At 47.7% G+C, this 25,544-nt stretch overlaps 1 protein-coding gene across 10 annotated transcripts in view; it reads left to right on the top strand.

Moving 5' to 3' along the window:
* Nucleotides 1-17,040, top strand: part of Tenm3 (teneurin transmembrane protein 3) — a 458,688-nt gene extending 441,648 nt beyond the window's left edge. For all 10 annotated transcript variants that reach the window (XM_075986763.1, XM_075986764.1, XM_075986762.1 and 7 more), the window contains 4 exons: nt 2,884-3,180; nt 6,420-8,031; nt 10,947-11,077; nt 13,552-17,040. In XM_075986763.1, coding sequence (XP_075842878.1) covers nt 2,884-3,180; nt 6,420-8,031; nt 10,947-11,077; nt 13,552-14,307 — 2,796 coding nt within the window. In that variant the 3' untranslated portion in view covers nt 14,308-17,040. The remainder of the gene's footprint in view (nt 1-2,883; nt 3,181-6,419; nt 8,032-10,946; nt 11,078-13,551) is intronic.
* The last annotated feature ends 8,504 nt before the right edge of the window (nt 17,041-25,544 follow it).

Raw genomic sequence — 25,544 nt, 5'->3', positions numbered from 1 at the left:
TGAACTCCCCCCGGCTGCCTACCCAAGCTTCTCCTCCTGAATCCACCCTCCATCCTCTCCCAACTTTGTCTTTTTAAAAATAATAATAATAATAATAACCCACGGAATATATTTTGTGGTGCCTATAACTCACACATATGGGGCCATAACACTAAAGTGTGGTTAACCTACCAAAGCTTCTTGCATTCAAAACAACGCCTACAGAGGCTGAAACCCTTGACCCTGCCATTTATCGAGCTGATGTAGTATCAAATCTTTCTACAGACCTGAGAAAAGATGTTTGTATAGTAGCTGTAACTTCCTTCCAAAGCATCCCGCAAACCGCCGCAGAATTCACCTAGGCAGGGAACACCTGGTGCAGACACATCTCTTCATCAGGAAAGGGAAGGAGCCAGGAAGCCTCGAGCTGGCTGGCTCACGACCCAGTAAAATAACCAAATGGCAAAGCCTTGGGGATCCAGTCCAACGTCTGTGTTTACACGAAACAGATGCAGGGCAGTTCAAAGCCCAATGGCAGGCTGCTCCTAGGCCTTGTAACTCTTGGAGGTCAGGCTTTAGAACTTTGTGTGTGCGCACATGTTCTCTCTCTCTCTCTCTCTCTCTCTCTCTCTCTCTCTCTCTCACACACACACACACACACACACATCATATAGACTTTGAAACAGACAAATTTCTGCTGTGATATAATGTAGTAGTTTTCTTCCTCCATATGAGCCCTGTCTGAAAAGGCTGGGTCACTCCATCTCTCATCTCCATGCTGAGCTCAACCCTTTCTCGGTATTTGCAGATCACCTCTTTGAAGTCCCCCCCCCCCCCCGCCACCAAACTCATTTAAGACTTAATGCAGCACCTCTCCGTGGACTTCACACCTCTCCCCTTGAATGGCCAATTAGAAAGGTTTAGACCTAAGAAATATTTTTGCATAGAATGCAATATCAGTGATAGAATGCAAAAATGAATTTTATCACAGGTTTTACACAAACGTACATGCATATCATATACATACCTACCTGTGCATACATGTGTGTTTGGGTGTCAGGGTGACAGGGGGTGAGCTTCTGGTGACAAATTCTCACAGTCATCCTAACTGCAGTCAGAACCTCTTAACTGGCTGAAGCCCATCCCTGAGTGTTTCCAGAGATAATTCACTAAAGAGGGAAAACCTACCCTCTGTCCCCATTGGCTGGATAAAGAGAGGGGAGGACAAAAAGCCAGCCTAATGCTATCCCTCTTCCTTTCTCTGTTTCCTGACTCCCTCCACTACATTCCCCCTGATTCTTGATTGACCGAGCAAACTTAAACTGTGAACCAAAATCAGTCCTACCTTCATCGAGGTATTCTTCCGGCATTTAAGTCACAGTAATAAAAAGCTAAGATACCATGTAAACACAGGTGTTAGAGGTGTGAACATCATGTGTGTGAGTGTGCGTTAGTTATGTTGTATTTATATAGAAATGTTGCTTGCATCTTATTTTGCTTCCGGTTGCTATAACGGAAGGTCTGACGCTGTGTAGCTTATGGTGGAAAGAGGTTTGTTTAAGCCAGTCATCCTAGAAGTCCAGAAGCAGAACACCAGCACCTCCTTGGGTTCTGTTAAAAGCCTCAAGGCAGGAAGTAGCAGAACAAATGGTCACAATTACGAGGGGACAAAGAGCATGCCTCTAAGAACCTGATCTGAGAGAACAAATCGATTCCCATGAGAACTCTTTCGTTCTCTTTGGAGAAACCCGAGTCCCTCTTAAAGGCTCCACATCACCTTCCCGTACACTGGCAACCAAACTTCACCTAGGTTTTGGCAAAACAGACCACATCCAAGCCACCAAAGCAATCACCTTGAGCTAATACTGTTCATTTGTTAATTCTGAAAGTTCTAGTTAAAGTGTTGGCCACACACTGTCAAGGTTGCTCCGTTTAATTTTTAACAATCTAAACATCTATTGAGAGCTTTGGTATGTACAGACTACTGAGCCCACAATAAAGACCAAGACCCCTGTAAAGGCGTGGGCTCTGCCCTTCAGAGTTCAGTCTGCAAACACTATCGCCTACTTAGCTGCACACTTGCAGTATAGTAGCGAGAGCTGGCTCGAGTGTGCCTTCCCTGCATTATAGACAGTCACAGCCAGATCTCATCAGAGATCCCGGACATGGCATGTAGCCACACAGAGACCGATTGCTAGGTTTATAAATTAAGTCCATGTCCAGCCCGCGGATATGTGGTAGGAAAGAACTCGAAAGTCTGGACCGGTTCCCCAGATGTTAGAAAAAGAAAACAACACTCTAAAAAATTGTGACTTTTTAAGACTGGGCCCAAAGCAATGATCGTATTTGTAACCTCCTGCTAGTTCAACTCATTAATAATTTACAGTAATGTGGGCTCCAACTTCTACTTAACTGCACTTCAAAGGGTTAGAGTCGCATTTACCACTGTTTTATTTAATGTAGCCATGATTAATTCACTAAGCAATTATTTTTTCTTTGTCCTTTTAGAGGAGGAGCTTAGAGTGATTTCCATAGGGTGTTGTTTATCATTGGAAAAATCTTTAAAGCAAGCACATTTTGCACGCTCTGTCTCTCCCTATCTGTCTCTCTCCGAGTTTCTCTGCTGTCTCTGTCTCTTTCTCTCTCTCTCTCATCCGTTGCTTCTCATTTACAAAATTTAATTGAAACGGTTTTGAACAAATGCCAGGCTGTTTTTCTGCTTAATAAAACCTTGTGAAAGAACAGTTCATCTATTACCTTGTCCTTGTATCTCAGAATTTGCTAGATTAATCTACTAGCAAAGTGAATCGGTCACCATAAACAGTGTTTACACAATACCGAGAACTCCGATGGGTGAAAAGGGGCCAGCCCTGGGATGATGTTCTCTGTCTCACTTGGTAACAGGTCAACGGGCGAAACCTCCTCTCCGTTGACTTCGATCGGACCACCAAGACAGAAAAGATCTACGACGACCACCGGAAATTTCTTCTGAGGATCGCTTATGATACCTCTGGGCACCCAACGCTCTGGCTGCCTAGTAGCAAGCTGATGGCCGTCAATGTCACCTACTCCTCCACGGGTCAGATCGCCAGCATCCAGCGCGGAACTACGAGTGAAAAAGTGGATTATGATGGACAGGGGAGGATTGTATCCCGGGTCTTTGCTGATGGTAAAACATGGAGTTACACATACTTAGAAAAGGTATGCCCGTGTTCTAGCGTTCCCATGGGGACGGGATGACTCGCATTCTCCAACAATCACACTGAGCAGGACGAGAAGGAAAAACACGAACACAGCAACACATGACTGAGTCCCGTTTGTTATTCTAAGCATCCCCGTGGCAGTCACGGAGGTGCAAGGTGATGAATTTCTGTATTAGCAAAGTAGTTTCGCCTTAGTTAAGTTCTACTATCTGAGACCCTTTTAAGTGATTTACGCTGTAAACAAACACGCTAACACCGCGCACCTGCCAAGCTCCTGCACTGACAACATTCACAAATTAGACCCAGGGCTTGCACGTCATTTGTAAATAATTTCTGCTCGGGCTCTTTCATTTAAGAGAGCGCTCGCATTAGTACAGTTAGAGCTGTCAGTTTGTGTGTTGTCCCTGGCAGAGCTTCAACAGAACCATAAAAAGCATGCAGGGCCTATTTATGCATTATTAACCAAAAGAGGCTATTTTCCTAGAAAGCCGTACTGTCAGATACCGGGTGATGTCTCTCTCTCATTTGCATGGGAGAGATAAGCATCATGACTTGGGCCGTTTCCCATTCCTCAGAGCTGTGCACAATGCCACAGATGGGGATTCAGAACTTGGAGGTTTACACATGTGTAGGGCACTAAGCCTTAGGCAGTGTAGCCTGAGGTTTGGGCTGGGGTCAAGAGGAGCGGAATGGGGAAGAAGCGGGGGGGGGGGGGGGGGGGCTGTAACTCGCTTCTTAAAGGTTAGCCACAGAAAATGATTAGCTTTTGAGTGCTTATATGCCTCAAATCTCCCAACGCTGTATTCCCGATTACACAGCACCTGAGTTACAGCCTCAGCTCTTGGCGTTCACTGCCTCCAACCCTGTGGACACTGAAAGTTAAACAAGGAAAGGTCTGTCCTCCAGAACAGTCATGAGCCACGCAGGTCACTGCTGAGTTCATGCATTCGCCTCAGCAAAGGCGTTATCCACTAGAGGCGCTCCACCGAACCCCTTGGTCTAAACCTAACCCTTTGTACATGAGCCTATCTACTTCACAGCCTCCCCACACCAGATTCAGAAATCAAGGTAGGTTGCTACCACCTTATAGCACCATGCCACCTCTCAATGCTTCCAGCAAGGATCCTCCTGGCCGGACAAACTCCCTTCTGCCACTCTAGCCACTCAGCAAGTTGTTAAGAGACCACAGATAAGCTCCCTGTACACATGCCTGCCTAGGAACATATCCTGCACCTGACATGTATTTCAATGTCTAGTCCAACCAGCCCCAAGCGGAGTTCTGCAGGTGGGAGGGGCAGAGACAGGAACATTTAGACTAAGTGCATGGCAGGAATAGCAGTAGGAATACCCCGCCCCCGCAAAATAATGCATGTCATAATTTGACTTAAAAATGTTTAAAGGAAAGCAAAGGGAGCCTTGTTGGTTAGAACTACTTTCACACAGCGACAAAGGCCACTCTGAAAGTCATTTTCATGTCTGTGTGAGGATCAGAAAACCCAACGGGACCTTCCTTCTTATTATCTCCTAAGTTCCTAAAATTTCCCCGAGACTGTATCTGATTCCTACCTAGGATAAGTACACCAAATCCAAACCTATTTATAGTAAGACTAGTAACAGTTGACTAATTGCTATCAAATAGGACTATAGGGGCCTGCAGAACTACCTCACATTGTTGTTCAAGCCTTCCCAGGAAGAACACAAGCCATGTGTTAGCCAGCTTTCTGTTACTGCGACAAAACGCCAGAGACATAACCTGTTTGGGAGAACAATTTTAGCTCTCAGATGACTCGGTCCCTCATCACTTGGCTGTACTGTGACAGGGTCTGTGGTGAAGTGACACAGCAGGGGGCCTGTGTCAAAGTTGCTCATCTGATGGGGCCAGGAAGTAAGGGAGAAGTGGGGTTCCAATGTCCCCTTCAAAGGCATGTTCCCAATAATCTAACTTCCTTCCATGAGGCCTTGCCATTTGAAAGTGTCACTACCTCCCAATAGGACCACAGACTGGTAGTCAAACCAACAACATAGGGTCTTTGGAGGGGACATTTCATATCCCAGTCATAACAAGTAAAAATTGTTGCTGCTCATGGCCACAGAAGAGACTCTTCCGGAATCTGAGTTGTAAGAACTGTTTTTTTAATTCAGTCAGAAAGGAAAAGAATGGGTTTTGACAAGAGATTAGATTGCATGTCCATGCGAGACTCAAAAGAATAAGTCCCAGGGGCTCTGACCTCACCGTCCTCCCAGTTTGGCTATCATTCCACCTTTTCTAATGGGGGGGTTATAGGAAGCTGCATCTCAGAAAGACCTGCCTCAGGCCTGCATTACAGTTGGGCCTTCCTTACTCAGGCAAGCTCAGGGTGGCTCAATAAGTTGATGCCAAACATCTTTCTGTAGGGACCTGGGTGTGGGTAGTAGAGATCATTTTTATTTGTATGATTAGTTTTTTCATAATTTAATACCAACACTTACAGGGCCCAGAAACCGTGATTGTAGCTCCTGAAGTGAAATTCATTATTTCATATCTGCAAAAGGAATTATCAAAATGTTAGGCTTGTCTATACAGATCCAAGATTGAGACACCATGTCCAAATCCATATTTCTGTGAAGGGTGTTTACAACGCTGGTTCACTGTGCAGCTGATTTAGCCCTGTTTGTTGACACTGATGCTTTATGTACACATTATCCATTTAGGGCTAATTCTGTGTCTCTTCTTCATAAATAATATTTTGGCTTTGTTCCTCCCCCCAGATACACAGGAAATTTAAACCTGATTTGAGTGGCTCTTCAGCCAAATGAGGGGGAAGGACACCTTACTAAATAATTGCCAATTATAGATAGGATTGCGTTTCCCCTCTGCTATTTTCCCCTTGAAATATTGTCTTTAAACCAGCTTAGTCGGTGCCTGCATTATGACTTCTCCAAACCCATCGACAATCTGCTGGTTGGCTGGGAATGCATGGAAAAAGAATGGCTCAATCATGGCAAGTAGCACATTATGAATCTTAAGCCACTAATTGCAGAACCCTTCACAATTAAGCATCCAAGCAAATTAGGCAGGAATCATTAACACTATGTAAGGTCAAGGATAACTCAATTAAAATGAAAACGATTGTTTTTCAGGCAGAATGTCCCTGTGTGTTTGTGGTCACTAAATCTGCTTTTGTGTCCCCCCACACACCCCGCCAGCCCCCACCCCAATTCACCAGCCCTGGATAACAGCCTGTGTTCTCTTCACAGTCCATGGTTCTTCTGCTCCATAGCCAGCGGCAGTACATCTTTGAATACGATATGTGGGACCGCCTCTCCGCCATCACCATGCCCAGTGTGGCTCGCCACACCATGCAGACCATCCGGTCCATCGGCTACTACCGCAATATATACAACCCCCCAGAAAGCAATGCCTCTGTCATCACGGACTACAATGAGGAAGGGCTGCTCTTGCAAACAGCTTTCCTGGGAACAAGCCGGAGGGTCTTATTCAAGTATAGAAGGCAGACCAGGCTATCGGAAATTTTGTACGATAGCACCAGAGTCAGTTTTACCTATGATGAAACGGCAGGAGTCCTGAAAACAGTAAACCTTCAGAGTGATGGTTTTATTTGCACCATTAGATACAGGCAAATTGGCCCCCTGATTGACAGACAGATTTTCCGCTTTAGTGAAGACGGAATGGTAAATGCAAGATTTGACTATAGCTATGACAACAGCTTTCGAGTGACCAGCATGCAGGGTGTCATCAACGAAACTCCACTGCCCATTGATCTGTACCAGTTTGATGACATTTCTGGCAAAGTTGAGCAGTTTGGGAAATTCGGAGTTATATACTATGACATCAACCAGATCATTTCCACGGCCGTAATGACTTATACGAAGCACTTTGATGCTCATGGCCGCATCAAGGAGATTCAATACGAGATATTCAGGTCACTCATGTACTGGATTACAATTCAATACGATAATATGGGCCGGGTAACCAAGAGAGAGATCAAAATAGGACCCTTCGCCAACACTACCAAATACGCTTACGAGTACGATGTTGACGGACAACTCCAAACGGTTTACTTGAACGAGAAGATTATGTGGCGTTATAACTATGACCTGAATGGGAACCTCCACCTGCTGAACCCCAGCAGCAGCGCACGCCTCACGCCCCTGCGCTACGACCTGCGGGACCGAATCACCCGCCTGGGGGATGTGCAGTACCGGCTGGATGAAGACGGTTTCTTGCGTCAGAGAGGCACGGAGATATTTGAGTACAGCTCCAAGGGGCTTCTGACTCGAGTTTACAGCAAAGGCAGCGGCTGGACAGTGATCTATCGGTATGACGGCCTGGGACGGCGTGTTTCTAGCAAAACCAGTCTGGGACAACACCTTCAGTTTTTCTATGCCGACCTGACGTACCCGACGAGAATCACTCACGTCTACAACCACTCCAGCTCAGAAATCACCTCCCTCTACTACGACCTCCAAGGACATCTTTTCGCCATGGAGATCAGCAGTGGTGACGAGTTCTACATCGCCTCGGATAACACGGGGACCCCGCTGGCTGTGTTCAGCAGCAACGGGCTGATGCTGAAGCAGATTCAGTACACTGCCTATGGCGAAATCTACTTTGACTCCAATATTGACTTCCAGCTGGTAATTGGATTCCATGGAGGCTTGTATGACCCACTCACCAAATTAATCCACTTTGGAGAAAGAGATTATGACATTTTGGCAGGACGATGGACAACGCCAGACATTGAAATCTGGAAAAGAATCGGAAAGGACCCGGCTCCTTTTAACCTCTATATGTTTCGGAATAACAACCCTGCAAGCAAAATCCATGATGTGAAAGACTACATCACAGGTAAGGTTTTTTTTTCCTTGCCAAGTGCTAAATTACTATTACCATTAGATTAATACACAAAGTAACTAGAATTGACCTTTCGGATATATTCATTTCTCTAAGGATCCATAGAGAAACCACAAAGGGAAAATGAAATACAGTTACTTCCCACTCTGCCTGACTATGCTCAAGGCCATGGTTTCTGAAATGACACAGAATTCAATCATCTAAGGAAGGGAAGAGATACAGAGAGCAGAAAACATGCTAAATTCAGAGTCCCGAAATTGAAATACCAATCGCTACAGTGGTATGGCTTTATAGTCTAGTCTCTCCCCCGCTCCCCAGCCAAGTCCCGGTTGCTGTAATGGTTTGCTTTCTGTCATCATGACAAAATTCCCAAGATCATCACCTACGACGAGGGAAGGTTGATTAGGACTCAGGGCTTGGGAGTCCCATCAGCCCCAGCGCTTCAGACCTGCAGCAAGTAGGTCGAGTATGTGGAGGAGCAAGCCAATCACATTGTCAGCCAGGAAAGGGCGGGAGGGGGTCAGAATGCCTTAATCCCCTTCAAGGGCATACCACAAGGACGTGAAGACCTCCCACATCCTTCCCCTCTCCAAGGCCCCACCACTTCCCAGCAGAAGTACTCCAGGAACCAAGTATTTAGTAAGGGCACACGTGACAACAATGAAATGGGACGGCAATGGCTGCCTATGGCAGCGGATGTCAGAGTGCGCAGAATTCTGCAGCAAATCGTGACTACCTCAGAAACATCTCCTGCTGGGTTTCCCATACCCATACCTATGTACATTTATGATGGGAGTACCCACATGAAACACGCCTTGCCTCACCCCTGAGAGATGCCTGCCACCCTCAGCACCATCGCCTAAGGACAGTAATGGAGCAGCTTCTCACGTCAGTCACTTGGTCCTCTTCCATGACGACATCGCTAACATCCACACTAACGTCATCGCTAATGTGGAGTGATGACCAGGCTATAGGATGGGGGTCTTTCCAAGGTGGGATCCGTATGACTGTTGTGGTAATGGAAACTTAAGGAATCGAAATGCACTTCCGCCACCACAGGGGCATGTGTAAGAACACAGGCAGGAGCTTACAAGTCCCGCTGTGGTCCCCATACTGGACTGCCATGGTCTTCCATTCTCTTCTCCAAGAATTTTAGATTCCCCTGCTTCCAGCCTCCCATCCCTGGTTTATTCTGCCGTATTTCAATGCATGCTTCTTGAAGGTTTATTCCTGTTTTCTCTAGTTGTTTGCTTGAACTTTTTTCTGCTGTGTTTTGGCTTCTGTTGGCCACCCCATCAGCCCACCTCTGTTCCAGCTGAGTATTTGAGGCACACCAAGGAGTTCTTCCGTTTCTTAGGACCGGTGTGGAAAAATGCTACCCCTGTTCACTTCACATCCGCTTTCTACCTTTCCAAGTGACACGGAGTTTTTCCCGTGGCCCTTCCACGAGCCCAGCTGTAAGCCCGTTCCTTCAGCTTCACCAGCAACTGTCTCAGCAACACCCTGGAGTGTTCTCAGTCAGCGCACATCCAGATCCCATTATCTTGATAGGCAATGCTTATCCCCAGGTTTCCTGTGAGTACACACTGTTCAGAAAACAAGAAGCTGCCCTAAATCTGTCAGTATGTGGATGACAGAATTTTCCCCCAAACTTAAGGCCTCCCTGTAACCGTGTATACACTCTCCCGGGAAGGTAGCACCTTCCGTCCCCTGTGAGCCCTGTGGAGACCTCTCCCCCACCCCACGAGAACACACATTCTGCCACCCCATTTAACAGAGAGAACAGCGTTGATACTGCAGCCATGTGACACCTGGACAAAGGACCTGCCAGCCTGGCAATGAGGTGAGAGTTTGTGCCCTAGAGAAGGAAATGGGAAGCGGGCAGCTCTCCATCATCCTGACAAGCAGTTTACCACTGGTTATGTGAGGTGCTGACTGAAAGAGTGGAGAGCCCACAGCTCCCGAATTCATCTTCTCCTAGCAACACGGACTGCAGGGAATGCCATGGCAGCACTTTCTGAAAAACATCAAAGGAGCAACGGAACGGCATAAAATATATTAGGTGAAATGCAATTTCAAATTTTCCAGCAATGTGCTTAATATATAAAATAATCTACACCCAACTGTACTCATAAAGCGGCAAGCCCGCTGAGTGGCTCCGTAAATCATAACCTCCAGAAGAGAAGAAAAGCCTTATTCTTTGCTTAATGGCTTTCAGCGTCACGTGACAATATTTGAAAATACCACTGTTAAAGATTCCCATGTTCTCTCCCCCAAAGAGTTAGTCTCCACCTGTGCACAGCGAGGCTTTGAAGTCAGAGCTAAGGGAAATCAGAACATCGGCGCCCTTGGCCAGGTTAGCCAGCTCTCGGTGTTCATCTTTGATTAAGAATCAACTTATTTTACTCTCCTCAATCTAGGAAGTTTTCATTAGTAGACAGCGGCTCATGGAAGTCCCAGGGTCTTTTCACAACGGCACTTTGAGGGCCAGTCACACAACTTCCACTTAAGACGGGCCTTTCCTAAGCACGAACTTCATTTGTTTTCTGCATCTGTGTCTCGAATTCTCACGCTGCTCTGCTTTCTTCCTCTTGCCGCTTTTATCACTATTACGGGCACAGGATGCAATTTTGCGCTTCTGACAGTTTATCTACCCCGTCTAAGTGAGTATCTATTACTCTCCATTTTCTGCAGCGTTCGCCACAGCTCTGCTGTTGAGGTTACTGTCTGCGTGTCTAAAAATAGACAGCGGATTTACGATGGTAGGAGGAAGGCAAACGTGGTCTCCTTTCCAGATGAATATTTGTGAAATTGGGTTCTGGTTTTCATTTTTTTAAGATAAGGATGTAAATTCGTGGAAGCGCCCCATAAACTCTTACCACCTCTGACTCTGCATGGTCTCCTTCCAGATGTTAACAGCTGGCTGGTGACTTTCGGCTTCCATCTGCACAACGCCATTCCCGGATTCCCCGTTCCCAAGTTTGATTTAACAGAACCCTCCTACGAACTTGTGAAGAGTCAACAATGGGACGACGTGCCGGTAAGAGACCAAAGAACGGAGGGAAGGCCATGAATGGAGTGCTTGTGTCTTGTTTACCCACATTTCATAGAGCTGCCCCCGCGAGGACTGTGCCCAAAGCAGCTTTTCTGTTCCGTCTTTCCGTTTTCTTTCTTTTCACGCTTTTGAGGAAGGAAAACTGACAGTCGTATTTCTGTTCAGCGTGCTAGGGGCCCGTGGAACAGGCCAAATCTGTTTCTGGCGATGCTAATAAAAACATTGAACTACACCATCAAAAGGTAGTAAAACGCAGAAGCTTGTGTTTCTCGTAGAAGGCTTCTGCAGAGAAGCCCAGGAAAAAGCATTGCTGGCACCTGGGAGCTGAAGGCCAGACTCAATAAACAGGAGAGTGGGGATTCAGATTTCCAATTAGCAACCCAACAACAGTACCAGAACCGCGTTTGCAGAAAAGTAAAATGAAACATGTCCTCTAGCAGGGCTCTGTCTGTGACCGGATGTTCATAGACGTTTCCTGAAGCTAGCAGATCAGGAGGCCTGGTCCTGGGGTGAGAAGTAAAGCTAAGAAACAGAAGGGACAATTGTCAAGTCAGAGCTGCTGGGTCAGGAAGTGCCTCTTTAAATTCCCGCCATTCAGGGCTCAGAAAAGAATGCGCATCAAAATAACTAGAGATCGAGAAATTGGGTTACCGCTTAGTGATAAAAGAAGAACGGAGTTCCTAGAAAGGTTAGTCCCCACCTTGAGCAACTCCCTACCACTTCCATGAAGACAAAGAGGCAGTCATGACTAAAACACACAAATACACACATGGCACACACAGTACTCACAGATACATTTTTCTGATAAATCATTCTTAGCATAAAAAAACTGTGTTTCAGGTGGCATCTAACATAATAACCAAAATCCATCGAGTATCTAGGGTCTAGGGGCCATTTTAACATTGCTTCCTTTTTTTCCTATTTTCAGATTTGTTTTTTAAACTGTGTGTACAGAGATTTGCATGTGTGAGTGCAGGCGCCCTTGACCTTCAAATGCAGATGAGGGCATAGGATCTGCTGGAACTGGAACCACAGGCACTTGTGAGCTGCCAGATGTCAGTGCTGGGAACCAAACCTGGGTCCTCTGGAAGAGCAATGTGCTCTTAACCCCTGAGCCTTCTCTCCAGTCCCCACCTTAGCATTCCTCCTGGCAAACATATCTGCCCTGACTAAGTGCCATGAAGACGATCTGAGGTCTCCTAATGCATTTGTACATGCATGTCCTATCTGTATGACATAACATGTCTGAACGCACTTTAGTCTGCCGGTACAAATGGACCTGCCATCTTTTCTCCCAGGCAGCCTTTCAGTGTGGCTCAAGTTCTCTGTCAAGAAAAGTGCCTCCTAAGGACAGCTTAGGGAATCACGGGTAAAGCCACCGGGCAGCCTCCCTAGTGCAGGGGCTGCAAATGAAGCCGCTGTTTCCGTTTGGCCGGACAAATATCTGCTTGTATAAGTGGCTGGGTTAGGATACCCAATTGCAAGAAGTTTGCCTGTGGAGATAGTCCATTGTCTTTCCATCTGCCTGAAATACTTGTTTTCTAAAATTTAAGTTCTCACGCCTGGATGGCCCCTAGTCTGCTCATCCTAGGGCATTTCCACTCCGCAGTCACACTGGTGACTCTCAGCTACAAACTGTTCAGCAAGACAGGAGGCACTGAAGACTTACAGCATGGGCATTTAAAGTGTAGGAGAGCCTGGTGACCTTTAGCCTTTTCTTTCATCTGTGGCTTTCTCCGGAGCCCCCACCCACCGAGAAAGCTACGGCTTTCCCATGTATGGTGGTTTGAGGGGGGGAAAAGCATCTAGGGATTGCAGGATAAAAGATAATAACACAAATAGTTTGCCAGCCTCGGAAACTAAAAAAACAGTCCAAAGTATGGGAAGAGACGGCCTTTGTATCTTTTACTGCGTTTTTATTTTGTGTGCGTGCACACCTCACTCAACTGCGCATGTATAGAGGACAGAGGACAGTTCGGTCAGGCTTGGCCGTTGGGACCTTTACCCAATGAGCCATTCGCCAGCCAATAAACTCAGTTTTGAACATTTTAAAAACTAGTAGAATCACTACCATGAGGGAAGAAGATGCCATTCCATTCTGGCTTGGGTAGGCCTTATAATCCCTGTAGAACCAAGGGATTTTTGGTAAAGGTTCTGCACCTCACTCAAACCTGTTTTGTTTGATTGCTGGCTTGGTTTTGTGTGTGTGCTTGTTTGAGATTTGGTTTTGGGGGATAGGATCTCGCCTAGTTCAAGATAACCCTGAACTTACTATGTAGCTAAGTATGGCCTTGATCTCCTGATCCTCCTTCCTCCTCCTCCCCAGTGCAGCGCTTTCAGTGTGTTTTGGAGGGAGGAGGGCTGCTTTATTTTTGGTCAACAAGAGTGGCTTCCATCAACCAGGACCTGCGCACACCGATGTTCTTTTAACCTCCTTCCTCTTGTGTTTTGCCCTCCAGCCCATTTTTGGAGTTCAGCAGCAAGTGGCAAGGCAAGCCAAGGCCTTCCTGTCCCTGGGGAAGATGGCCGAGGTGCAGGTGAGCAGACGCAAGGCAGGCGGCGAACAGTCGTGGCTGTGGTTCGCCACGGTCAAGTCGCTCATCGGCAAGGGCGTCATGCTGGCAGTGAGCCAAGGGCGCGTGCAGACCAACGTGCTCAACATCGCCAACGAGGACTGCATCAAGGTGGCAGCGGTGCTCAATAACGCCTTCTACCTGGAGAACCTGCACTTCACCATCGAGGGCAAGGACACGCACTACTTCATCAAGACCACCACGCCAGAGAGCGACCTGGGCACGCTGCGGCTGACGAGTGGCCGCAAGGCGCTGGAGAATGGCATCAACGTGACCGTGTCGCAGTCCACCACGGTGGTGAACGGCAGGACTCGCAGGTTCGCCGACGTGGAGATGCAGTTCGGCGCCCTGGCGCTGCACGTGCGCTACGGCATGACGCTGGACGAGGAGAAGGCGCGCATCCTGGAGCAGGCTCGCCAGCGCGCTCTCGCCCGGGCCTGGGCGCGCGAGCAGCAGCGCGTGCGCGACGGCGAGGAGGGCGCGCGCCTCTGGACGGAGGGCGAGAAGCGGCAGCTGCTGAGCGCGGGCAAGGTGCAGGGCTACGACGGGTACTACGTACTGTCGGTGGAGCAGTACCCCGAGCTGGCCGACAGCGCCAACAACATTCAGTTTCTGCGACAAAGCGAGATCGGCAAGAGGTAACCCCCGGGCCACCCCTGCGCAGAGTCTCCTGTAGCACAATCCGAACCGGACTCTCCAAAAGAGCCTTCCAGAACGACACTGCTCTGCAGACCCACATCGCAGACACACACGCGGACACAAACCAGAAACAAAGACAACTTTTCTGAATGACCTTAAAGGTGATCGGCTTTAAAGAATATGTTTACATACGCATATCGCTGCACTCATTTGGACTGGAAATATGAGAAGGGAAAAAAAAGCATTAACGAGACAACGTTTTGCTGTGACCCTCTGTACTTTCGAGGCACTGTATTTAACAAAGGTTTTAAAAAAGGAAAAAAATGCGTCCAATGTTTCCAGATATTACCGAATTGTCGACCTTTGCTTACAGGAAGTAATCTCTACTTAGGATGTGTTATACATAGATCTGTCGTTTTAAAGTGTGGGGCAAAGTTACTGTTTATAGAACCCAACTACTTTCCCGTGCTACTTTGTAAAAGGACATTGGCACAAGGGACGTCTGCTTCGGCGGGGATTTAATAATGGATTTTACTAACATGGCTTGCCCTGGGAGGGAAAAACTGACAAAATAGAATCCTTGTCACTGATAAGCAAAGGAAACCCTGATTTTTTTGTAAATTATGTGAGACAAGTTGTTTATGGATTTTTATATGAATTACAATTTACTGTACATCAAATATTAGTCTCAGAGGAGTTAATTTATGTAAAGTGTTTAAAAAGTTTATACTTAAAAATAAAATGATAAAAACATGTGAACTGTGTGATTTTTTTAAAAAGGATTGCACCTTTTGTTATCTGTTATAACTGTACAGTATAACTTATTATATTGTAGAGATATAACAACTTATGCCTATAATGTCCAGAAGTGTTAATATTTTTGTATTAGGTTGGAAAAAAAATGTGCAACTTTCTATCATGTAGACGGATAGGACCGTGCACTCCTGAATGGGTGGCTAATCAGAGAACTCCTTTCTCTTCCTTCTCCTTCCCAGCAAGCCAGTGTCCTCAGCCGTTATCAATCAAGAGGCACAGTAGATATCCGAGGCTTGTAGAATGTGACAGGGGAAAGGGGGGAATGAACCGAAAACAACACAAGGGGGAGAAGGGGTTCTCTGACCCTCTCGGGACCCTAAAAGTCAAGCTGACTTACTCGACCAGAGCTTCGAATACTGTAGCGTTGTCCCTCGATGCTCCGCTTCATGATGGAGGAAAGAGACCACAATCTGATGCTCGGGAACCTTTGTGGGGAAGGAGGGAAGGATGTGATGTCATGGTAACCATGAACATGTATCTTAATATCTAGGAGAGACTGCAGAAACCGAGCAATAGTGAGCCAGGGAGCCGACCTGTCAAGGTCACTCTCTGTGAGTCATAGAGTTGGTCAGCAACTGGGACCAGAGCAGGAAGGCAAAGTCCTGTAAGCCCACATGGCCCAACCCTCGTAGGGGCTTGTTTGAGTACAGCCTGTGCTGGCCAAGGGGAGCCTGGGTAGTGGGTGGAGTGGAAGGAAACTGATAGCAGTGCCCCTGACTGCAAGCTTGGGGTTCCACCATAGACACCATCTGCACCTCTCGTGCCAACCCAGCCGCTCTGACGAATCTTTCGGGAGCACTAAATTCAGCCACAAAAAAAAAAATATTTTTAGAAAATATTTCTCAGTTCATTGAGCTATAGTACGCACTGTTTTCCTCTATGTATAATGGTGATAAATATAGCAAGTGAACATGTCGTAAATATAAAGGTTCAAGTGATGTATTGAAAATAATTTTCTATCTGCTCTGTGTGTATCACATACTCTAAACTGCACAGTAGGCGTGTTTATCAAGCAGATTGGCTGGGGGAAGTTTCGAAATAGCTACTGAATTTATGATTTCAGTGCTATTCCTGTCGCTGTGTATGTGGTAGGGCATACCGAAGTAATTAATCTTCTAATGAATGCTGATATTTTATTAGAATGAAAGCACAGATTAGCATTAATATTTTTTATCCTGGAAATCCTTTGGCAAGTACTAGGAAGCCCAAATTTAGAAGACTATGAGATTTCAAACCACGTAAACATGGCTCTGTTTGACATTTTATTTTTTAACTGTTAACTTAGGTGTTCACAGTTCTGCTGAATGGGACTTCGGCAGGGCTGCGTTTAGCATGCTGTAAGTACTTTTGGGTGAAATAGGCTCCGAGTCTAAATTCTCAGAAATGTCTGTGATGTATTGACCATGAAAAGCGTGTCCCACACGACGGAAGTGAAATTACACTCTTAACATCTTCTCCACGTGGACTGGTCTTTACAGGGGCACCAATAAATGACAGATTTGGAGAGTCTCCTGGTGCTTCTTTTAGAAGAAGTCAAATCAACCCAATTAGTGTCTTGTTAGTACGTATAATGAGCCTATTTCTTTCTAAAAAGGCTTGTGGTCTGAACGTGCTTTTACAAGAAATAGTGACCTTGGGGAATATGTAAACAAGAGATCTTTTTCTAAGAGTTGGTGGGGGGGAGGTTGGGGGACTGTATAATGACAAGAATTAGCTTACAAAAACAAAAGAAATTGATATTCAAAGTATTTTAGGCAAAGCCAGTCAAAATGCTTTCATGATATTTTGAGATGTAAATTTTTGTCTGATTTGTATTGTTCTTTTCATTTGCCTTCTTAACTTTATATGTGACCTGAATTTTCCATAACTTGATGACTATAGATTGCATCTCGGCATTCCAATAAAAGCCAACCCAATGTGTGTGCGTTTATATATTTTTCTTTTCAAATCTGGGACTATCCAGAATTGTTTTTGTGTTTGACGCGGATGCAGAAGGAGGCAGATCTTGGGGTGCTGATTCAGCGGTGACCCCACTGACGCATGCTTTTATTACTGGTTTTGGTTCTTTTGTTTTTGTATTTATATCAAAATGACAGCTCGGAAGAGCGCCCTTCACAGAGGACTCTCCCCTGGCCTACTATAGAAAAATGTTAGCTACACACTAGCTGGAAAGAAGAATGGGGGGGTACAAAATCACCCATTACTACTTGAAAAGCAGGTCTCATTCCTGTGATGCTGGCGTTGAGTGTGCTTAATTAAAACACTTGATTAGAATAATCAGTTTGGGCCTGATAGGTTCTCAGCCTCCTGGAGATGTCTAAATCTACATATAGACCGACTGATTAGGGTTCCCCTTGTTCAGCAATTCCAGGTTGACACGCCAAGGCTTTGATTTCAGTGTGAGCAGGCAGACTTCCCCTTGCTCGCTTTGCAGCGACAACCTCCACTTGATACCGTGTGGACGTCGCAGGAATCAGGTCACTCCACTTGGCTAAAGGGTCTAGTGTCTTCTCAAATTGGAGTTTAATATGCTCGAGGCACGGGAGCCCAGAAAAAAACAAACAAAAACAAACGCCGTGGCTTCCAACCCTTCCTCTCTGCGTTGCTTTCCCTCTCCGAGCAGAAAGAACAATAGTGGACGTGGGTCTCAGATAAAGAACTGGGTACCGAGCGCTCCACTCTCGCAGTGAAGCGTGCATTTGTATTTACACTACTGCCTGTTACCTAATGGTCACAGGAACCCTCAAGCCCTTGAAAGAAACGATGCTGAGAGGATCCTGCCTTTGAACCCCTGACCACGCCCACTCCTCTCTCTCCTTTCTTTTGGTCTCAGCTGCTCCAAATGCAACCATTCCGCTCACCTGGTAAACAGCCAACAGGCTCTCTGAGTGAGGTGCTTCTTGGAATGGAGGAGTCCAGAAGAGGGAGCCTGAAGGCACTGATCCATGGCCTGCTCTGTCTGTGACCAACACCACCTGAGCAGCGTGCAGGGCTTGCTGTACGTATAGGTCACAGCCCACCCACGAAATGCCACCACCCAACCCAGGCGAGATGGAATGACATTTAGGCTCCTGTAGAATGGGCGAGGCTAGATCTCATCTGCAAAGCCTGGAAGGGCAGTATAGCAAGATCTTACCCCTTCCACAGATACTCAGACTCTATCACCCTGTCCTGAAAAAAAACAAAAACTAAAACAACTGAGCCCGGCCAAGCGCTCCAGTCCACAGCATGCAGTAAATTCTAGAAGGCAAGGGAGAGGGAACTGAGAGAAATTTGAGTAAGTTTCCACCCTACTGTCCAAGTAGTGTGGAAAGAAGGCAAGTCAAAATGAGCAGAATTCTCTATCAGGAAGCAGCCTTTCCTTCCTTGCACAGTCTCCCGCTAACACTCCCCGGAAGGTTTTGAGGTCCCACCACCCCTCTCTGCATAGGTCATGAGGCGTGTGCTGTGTGCTCTCTTCCACCTCCCAATAGTTCTGGCTCCTTGGCTCTCGTGTAGAGAAGTTAGTCTTGCAAGCAATGCTAATGAACGCCCATCATTTCCAGAGGAAGGGCTGGAGATTTTTCCATAGGTCGCCAATTTGGTCATCCTACCAAGGCCCTGGAATAAATGGCAGGCTGTTTCTGTCCTTCCTGCTCACCTGAACTACAGTAATAAGCAGGAGTACTAAAGAGAGGTTGATACGCTGCTGGAATTTTCTACCCTCTGCTTCGAGCCACATAGTGAATATTCTCGATTGCCAGTTCTCTCATGTGTTAGTTCACCCCCTCTACGACGGTCTCTTGACGTCAGTTAGTTACTAATAACTTTTAGGTAGACTGAGGAAACCTTTTCACTTATGAACCGACTGAAAATCCTGCCATGGAGGGATACAGGATTCCTAGGGCCCTGTGTACAGAGAGTTTACTACCAGCCAATGCTGTGCTTAAAGGAACCATCATTATTCGGTTTGGAGTTAATGGGCTCCACAAAGCAAATTTAATAAATCCTTCTGGGATCTAAGCAGAGGAACATCAAAATTAGAACTATAAATTGTGACTTCTAGGGCAAGAGAGGGGCTTTGGCTGCAGCCTTCCTGCTTAGGGTGAATTGTGAGCGGCCACAGCCATTCGGCCTGCGTTAGGAAGTGAGGCCACATTCTTTGGCACAGGTGCAGAGAGTTCCTGAATTCCACCCACCCTAGCCATTTCCATCTGACTTAGCTCACTGCGTAGGATTTGCAAGTGGTCCTCTGGGCAGAAAGGAATTCTCTAAGCGTTTGCAAGTTCACTTTATCAAGGGGAGGGACACATCGGTGCCCAAGGAGGTGAAAGGACAGCTTCTTCGCCATGAGTGAAGGCTCAAAACAGAACGGCTCAGAGGAAGTCCGAGGGAGCCACCAACTAGGCTCCCCCACCTCCGGTTCTTGTCACACAGTGATTAAGCAACTGTGTAAGTAATGACCTACCCCATCCCAAACTGTCCTCCTAGCTAAATGGATGGGAAGTGAATTCTACCCATTGCAGAAGATACTCCTTAAAAACGACGCTCAGCTCCCTGTCTCTGCATCCTCCTCCGTTCTTTCCTTACTCCTCTTTTTCTGGAATGACCCCAGCAAGAGCTGCCTGGCATGTGACCAAAAAGATTGGGCTTGCTTTTCTTCCCCTTAGGAGGAAAATCATGCTGGTCCATTGATAAACCATGTGATTTTAACTGCTGCGGATATCACAGGGAAGGCGAGTCTTTCATCCCCAACTTATTGACAAAAGGTTATGAGCAAGCAGGTTTCAAAGTCTCACTTCAACAGTGACATTATCTCCAAGGTCAGGCCTGAGATTTCCGCGTCGTTCTCAACCACTGAGAAGGGACCCTGTGTAGGACAGACAGGTGGAGGGAGGACGCGAAGGGAGACAACCCAGCTCTCTTGAGGTAGAGAAGGGAGAGACCATCTTTCCACAAATCGGTCCTCCATTCCCTCTTGCCTCTCCCCCTCAGTTTTTCGGGACTCTGGCTTCTTTGGAAGGGAGAGCCTGTCCCAACCTCTGGTGGCACCCTGGAGAAGTGAACCTCACCAGAGCCCTGTGTCTGGGTCATGGCGGCCGCGAGGCGCTTTCATGAAGGGCTCTTGCGCCCCCTAGCGATGGGCGCCTTAGGTGCCGACTGTCGATGTCAAAAGCTGCAGCAATGTCCAGAACCAGAAACAAACAAAACATAAAAACAATGGAAGGCCTAAGATCCCCCTCTCCCCCTCTCCCTCTCTCCGGATGGGCCCATTCAAATGAACCCTCTCTGGTCCCATTCTACTCCGCATAAAGCAATTCTTCTGCTTTGTGCACCGCCCCAGTGAGGCCTGGTCCTTGCACTCCCGTAAGAGTTCCCCTAACGCCAAGCAGAAACTCTGTCAAGCCATGTTCCTCTCGCCTGGCAGATCAAAAGAAGGCCCTTCCTCCCAGGAGTTGTCCGCAGGCTATCTGGGCTCCGCAGCCCACTCCAAACAGTGATTTCTGAAATACATTGTTTACCTTCTACTTTCCATGTTAACAGCCCTGTCGCTGGGAAGACCTTCCCAGAAGGGCAGATCATTTAAATTCAGAGTGGCATTTTTATTTCTGCCCGAGCTAGGCTCTCACGGAAAGTGCTAGAATGACAGGCAGCCTAGAAAAAGCATGCTTCTTCCTGATTCCGCCACTCCCTTCCTCCCTCAGCTTGGCTTCACTGCCAGGGTGAGAAGAAAAAAAGGGGGGAAGGGCTTTCAACCTTTTATTCCTGGGTTGTCATACAGAGAAGCCAGTAGACGGGGAGAGTAAGTGACAGTATGTCCCTACCTCTAGAGACTGTCCCTGGCTAGACAGAACCTACTGACATTTCTGGAGGCGTCTTGGGGACCCAAAGATGTAGGCCCGTTTTCCCACTTTCTCTCTGAGATAAGAGAGGAGGCCAGAGATGGCGTGTGGAAGTCAGAATAGCATGGACAATAAGGTGGGAAACCCTACAGCTTCATGGGAAGATTAAAATGGATACTAGCTGGATTTCCAGGTTAGCAGAACATCTTGTCCTGACAGTACCACCAGACCACGCAAGCTGAGGGTTGGGGGGCAAGTATGTCCGGCTTGCATCTTCACAGTTCATCAGTAAGGGTCCCTCGGGTGCCCCCTGGAAGCAGGAACGCCAGGCAGAGACAGACCCAGGCGAAGAACACATAGTCACACCTAACATACATACCAAGAACACTGGGAAGTTTCCTCAGGTGCCCCTCTGGAAGCTGGAACGCCAGGCAGAGACAGACCCAGGTGAAGAACACATAGTCACACCTAACACACACACCAAGAATACTGGGGAGCCAGATTTTGCAGCTGGATTAGGAGTATCAGTTCTGGTCTTGGGCCCGTTTTACCCGGAGCTGAAGCAATGGCTGGCTGTCTTTCTCCAAGTTGCTTCCCTCATCGGGCCTCTGCCAGGGTACATGGGGGTCCTTCACACACAGCCCCTTCCTGTTCTGACCTCTGTGACTCTCTTCGGTGGCTGCTGGGGAGCCAGCCTTAAGACCCGAGTTGTTGCCTGTTGAGTGCGAACTGGCAGCATTCCAGCCGCTGAGGTCCGTATCATAAATCTGCACTCAGCTGGAGTTCTCCACTCTCGTTCCCAGGCCCTCTCACCCACCGTCACATCTAAAGGCAGTGTGCTGTGCCAGTCGTCAGAGCAAGGGAGGCAGGCTCCAGCTTGGGGCTCTTTGAAGGCAACAGGTCCCCAATTACTTCCCACTCATTAAACTGTGGATGCGGCCTTGCCTGGCTCTTGTAAATCAAAGAAAACACGACTAGCCCTGCCATACTCCGGCTCTGTCTGCAGCCTTCGCCAATTAGCACTCTAGTTAATCAAACTTTAGAAGGTCCCTAGAGAGCTGGGGAAACTGGGAGCCGTCCGGAGCAGAAAAGACCCGTTTAGTCTCAGCTCCGCCAGGTTGAAGGCAGCATCATGCAGCTTTCTCCATCTTTAAAGTGGGCCATTCTGCACTTTCCCATAAGCTGTGTGTGTGTGTGTGTGTGTGTGTGTGTGTGTGTGTGTGTGTGTGTGTGTACATGAGGGTGGACAGAAAAGCTAGAACAAAATTGCTCAGAGTGGTTCTAGCCCGAAGCCTTTTCGCATCTGTGGAGAGTGCCCGGCTGCCCCACAGCTGAGCTTGCTGAGCTGTTAGGATCTTTCTCTAGCAAAGGAAGGGAGTTCTCTCCCTGGCTCCTTCCACCCTGGCACTGAATCTTCATCCTTCCAAGATGGTGTGAACAGTCGGTGGGTTTTGAATTGCAGGAGCGACATATGGGGATAACATTCTGCTTTAGAGCACCACCCGCGGCCAGCTTCCCAGGCTCTACCCCATTCAAGAAAAGGAAATCCAAGACTGGCTGAGGGAAGTTAGCGAAGTCCAGTAGCCCAGCATCCTTGGGTCAAAAGGCACAATGGAGGCACAGCAGGGCTTCCTTCTCTTGGCAGCCTGGAAGGCCAGGAGTGTACTGAGCCAGAAGGTGTCATGGCCAGGAAGTGTCCCTGCTCTGCCTGGCCCTGCTCGGTGTTCTAGAACGTCTGGCACCTTACAACACTGGAGGCCCTACGAATGAGCATCCCAGATGATGACCCAACACCAAGGCCATGCAATCTAGAATCAAGGGGAGCAACGGGATTGTGACATGTGTTTCAAATGCTCTTCTCAGAGTGACGAGATAACTACCGAGCTCCCATGAGGCTAGGGAGTAACAGTGGTAGGACAGTGACCTCCCAGGCCTCTTCTGTCTCCACAGGGGCCACTTGGAGAAGGGCTGCTCTCAGTAGAGCCCAGAAGGAAGCCTTTGCTCCGGGAAAGTGAGGCCAGGCTTCTTAAGGGACCATCGCAGGGACCTGTAGAGGGACTGATCAGAGAGAGGCCCGACATAGCAGTCCTGTGTCATAGGTTTGTTCCTGTGTGCCCTCAGACATAGCATTGGCACCCACAACCCTCATTCGTATCTGAAATCACACTAAGAAACTGACCCTCTAGATAAGGACAGAACATTGGAAGTGATGGCCGCCATTCCCACACAACCCTCAGTTAGGATATGGCTCCAACCCCAGACAACAACGTTAACCCCTAATAGAATGCTTGGGGCCTGAGCTGAGACCTGAATTCTAAACAGAAAGATAGAAAAGAGAACCCCCCCTTACACACACACACACACACACACACACACACACACACACACACTTCTCTTCTACTAGGGTGGTACAGACACATCTCCTCTCCCACAGCCTCTGCTCCTCAGTTCTCTCCTTGTTTAAAATGGGTCAAGACTTCTGCCTTGACCCCTCCTTCCCATTACTCCCTCCCCGAAACTGCTTGAGATACAGGCAGAGGTAACATCTCCTACTGCTGTCATTAGAGAAGCTGGCCCTGGTGGACCCTTCTTTTTCTTAGAGGGGAAAGGCACAGCCAGTAAGGTCAGGAAAGCAGGTATATTGAATTAACCAGTCCCCTGGGAGATCCCTAGTCCTATCCTCCAGCTTCACACAAAGGGCTTTGCTAACCACAAAGGCCTCTTGGCATTGCTGTTGCCTTGAGAGAGGCAGGGCAGGGGCCGCATTTCATATATGTTCCCTGGATCTCCTGCTTCCTTCATACCATTCCCATGACCCTGCACTTCAGTAACACAGGCCAGAAAGTCAGAGAGAAGCCCACAGAGGGCCAGAGTCCGGGTGCCTTTGAGGCATGCCATTCAGGGTTTCAACTGTGGGTCTTGTCTACCAATCACAACTCACATAAAACCCATGTAAAGGCCTAGTTGTTAGGATGGAACAGAGAGTGGGCAGTGCCCTCTACGGATGGGAGACACTGTGGAAAATGCTGGGGGAAAAGGCCTCTGGAATCTCCAACCCTTCCGGGACAGTAGACACAGACAAAGGAACCTCAGTCAATATGGGGGAATTAGGCATCTGCAAGGTGGTGAGGCTGACTTGGTGGGGAGGGGTCAGGGATCAAGAGAAGGGCAAAGCTAGACAGACTAGACCATAAGCAGAAGTGTTCCCGAGTCAGACTCCACCCTGGCCTTGCCGCTAGCTTCGCGCAACTTAACGTCCTGCAGTTCCCTCTCTTTCACAGAGTGAGGATTCCAGCCCCATGGGGTTGCCATAGATTAAGTCAGTTCATTCACATCAAGTCTTCAACCAGCTCTGTGAATGGTTGCACGCTTCCTGTATAGCCCGAAGTATCAGGATCTCAGGCTGACCCATGCTTTGCAAACCCAAACTTCTATGGGGCAGGGGGCGAGTCCTCTTCCTGTAATTCCTGGCCCAGGGCAGTCAGAACCCCATGTTTGTTTGGATTCCAGTCCAAGCAGGATGAGGAGGTGACTGTTGGCAGATTCTGGGTCCTCTTCTCAGAGGTGCTGGGTGACGATGGTCCTATCTGGGGTTCAGTCCAGGAAAAGAAGTGTCCCAAGTCTTCTGGTGAGTCTTCGTCTGCCACCACGCAGGTTAGTAACTCACCCAAGATCCACAGCTCCTGTGAAAGGAACAAGAACTGAAACTGTAAGACACATGGCCTCCTAGCCCACAAAATCCGAGCATGAAGTCCCACGCTCCAGCTGTTTACTCTGTCATCCCCAGGTCCCATGCGCTAAACGCATCCTACAATCCAACTATATGGAAGGGCTCCCACTTTTGAAGAAATGCTCCCACCCTCACATCCTTGAAGATTCTCACATGCTATTTCCACTGCCTGGGTACCACACTGATATTTCTGACTCCACTTCGCCCCTATTGCTTTCCCCATAGCCAGTCCAGTCCCACTCACGACCAGATCACAAGGAAACCCAGCTTCTCAGACAGATCCCTGGATCCTTGAGCAAGGTGGCCCCGAAGCATACTCTATGGCTAAGGAGGTACCACCTATGCCCATGTCCCAGACACCATACAAAATAAAAAAAATACCTTCTTTGTCCCGCACAATATCCAAATGCCCCTTGGGACTTGGCCCTTGGTTCAAAAATAAACTTTAAATTTAAAAGCTGCAGCCATTTGTACTGTAGAGCTTAACTTAATTATTGACGAGCTAATCAACAGCTCTAAGTAGAGACATAGCAGGTGGTCGGCTCCCATCATGCCCATGGCTTTGGGCTTGCTCTCAGTGTGACAGAGTCCTTTCTCCCCCACCTACCAGCTCCTCATCCCGTAGTTCCCCTCTGGCTGGCCTCACTCCAGAGCAGAAACAAACTACACCGAGTTCACAGAAACTGGACAGCTGGGGCTTCCCCTTCGTCTTATTAAACTCACCAAATAAAAATGTTGTATTTCTCTAAAAATTGAAAGTTTTGAAGATAGTGGCAACCTGAAAGACCCTAAGGGCTGGTTCCCGCCACCAGCACCTCCCCTCTTGGGACCTTATCTCTGGCACCCCAAACCTTGGCTCCTTCCGTTTCCTC

This window comes from Microtus pennsylvanicus, chromosome 9 (assembly GCF_037038515.1).
Source record: "Microtus pennsylvanicus isolate mMicPen1 chromosome 9, mMicPen1.hap1, whole genome shotgun sequence".
In the NCBI taxonomy this organism is placed as follows: domain Eukaryota; kingdom Metazoa; phylum Chordata; class Mammalia; order Rodentia; family Cricetidae; genus Microtus; species Microtus pennsylvanicus.
Note: the sequence above shows the minus strand (reverse complement) of the source record. Positions and strands in the feature narration are given on the sequence as shown.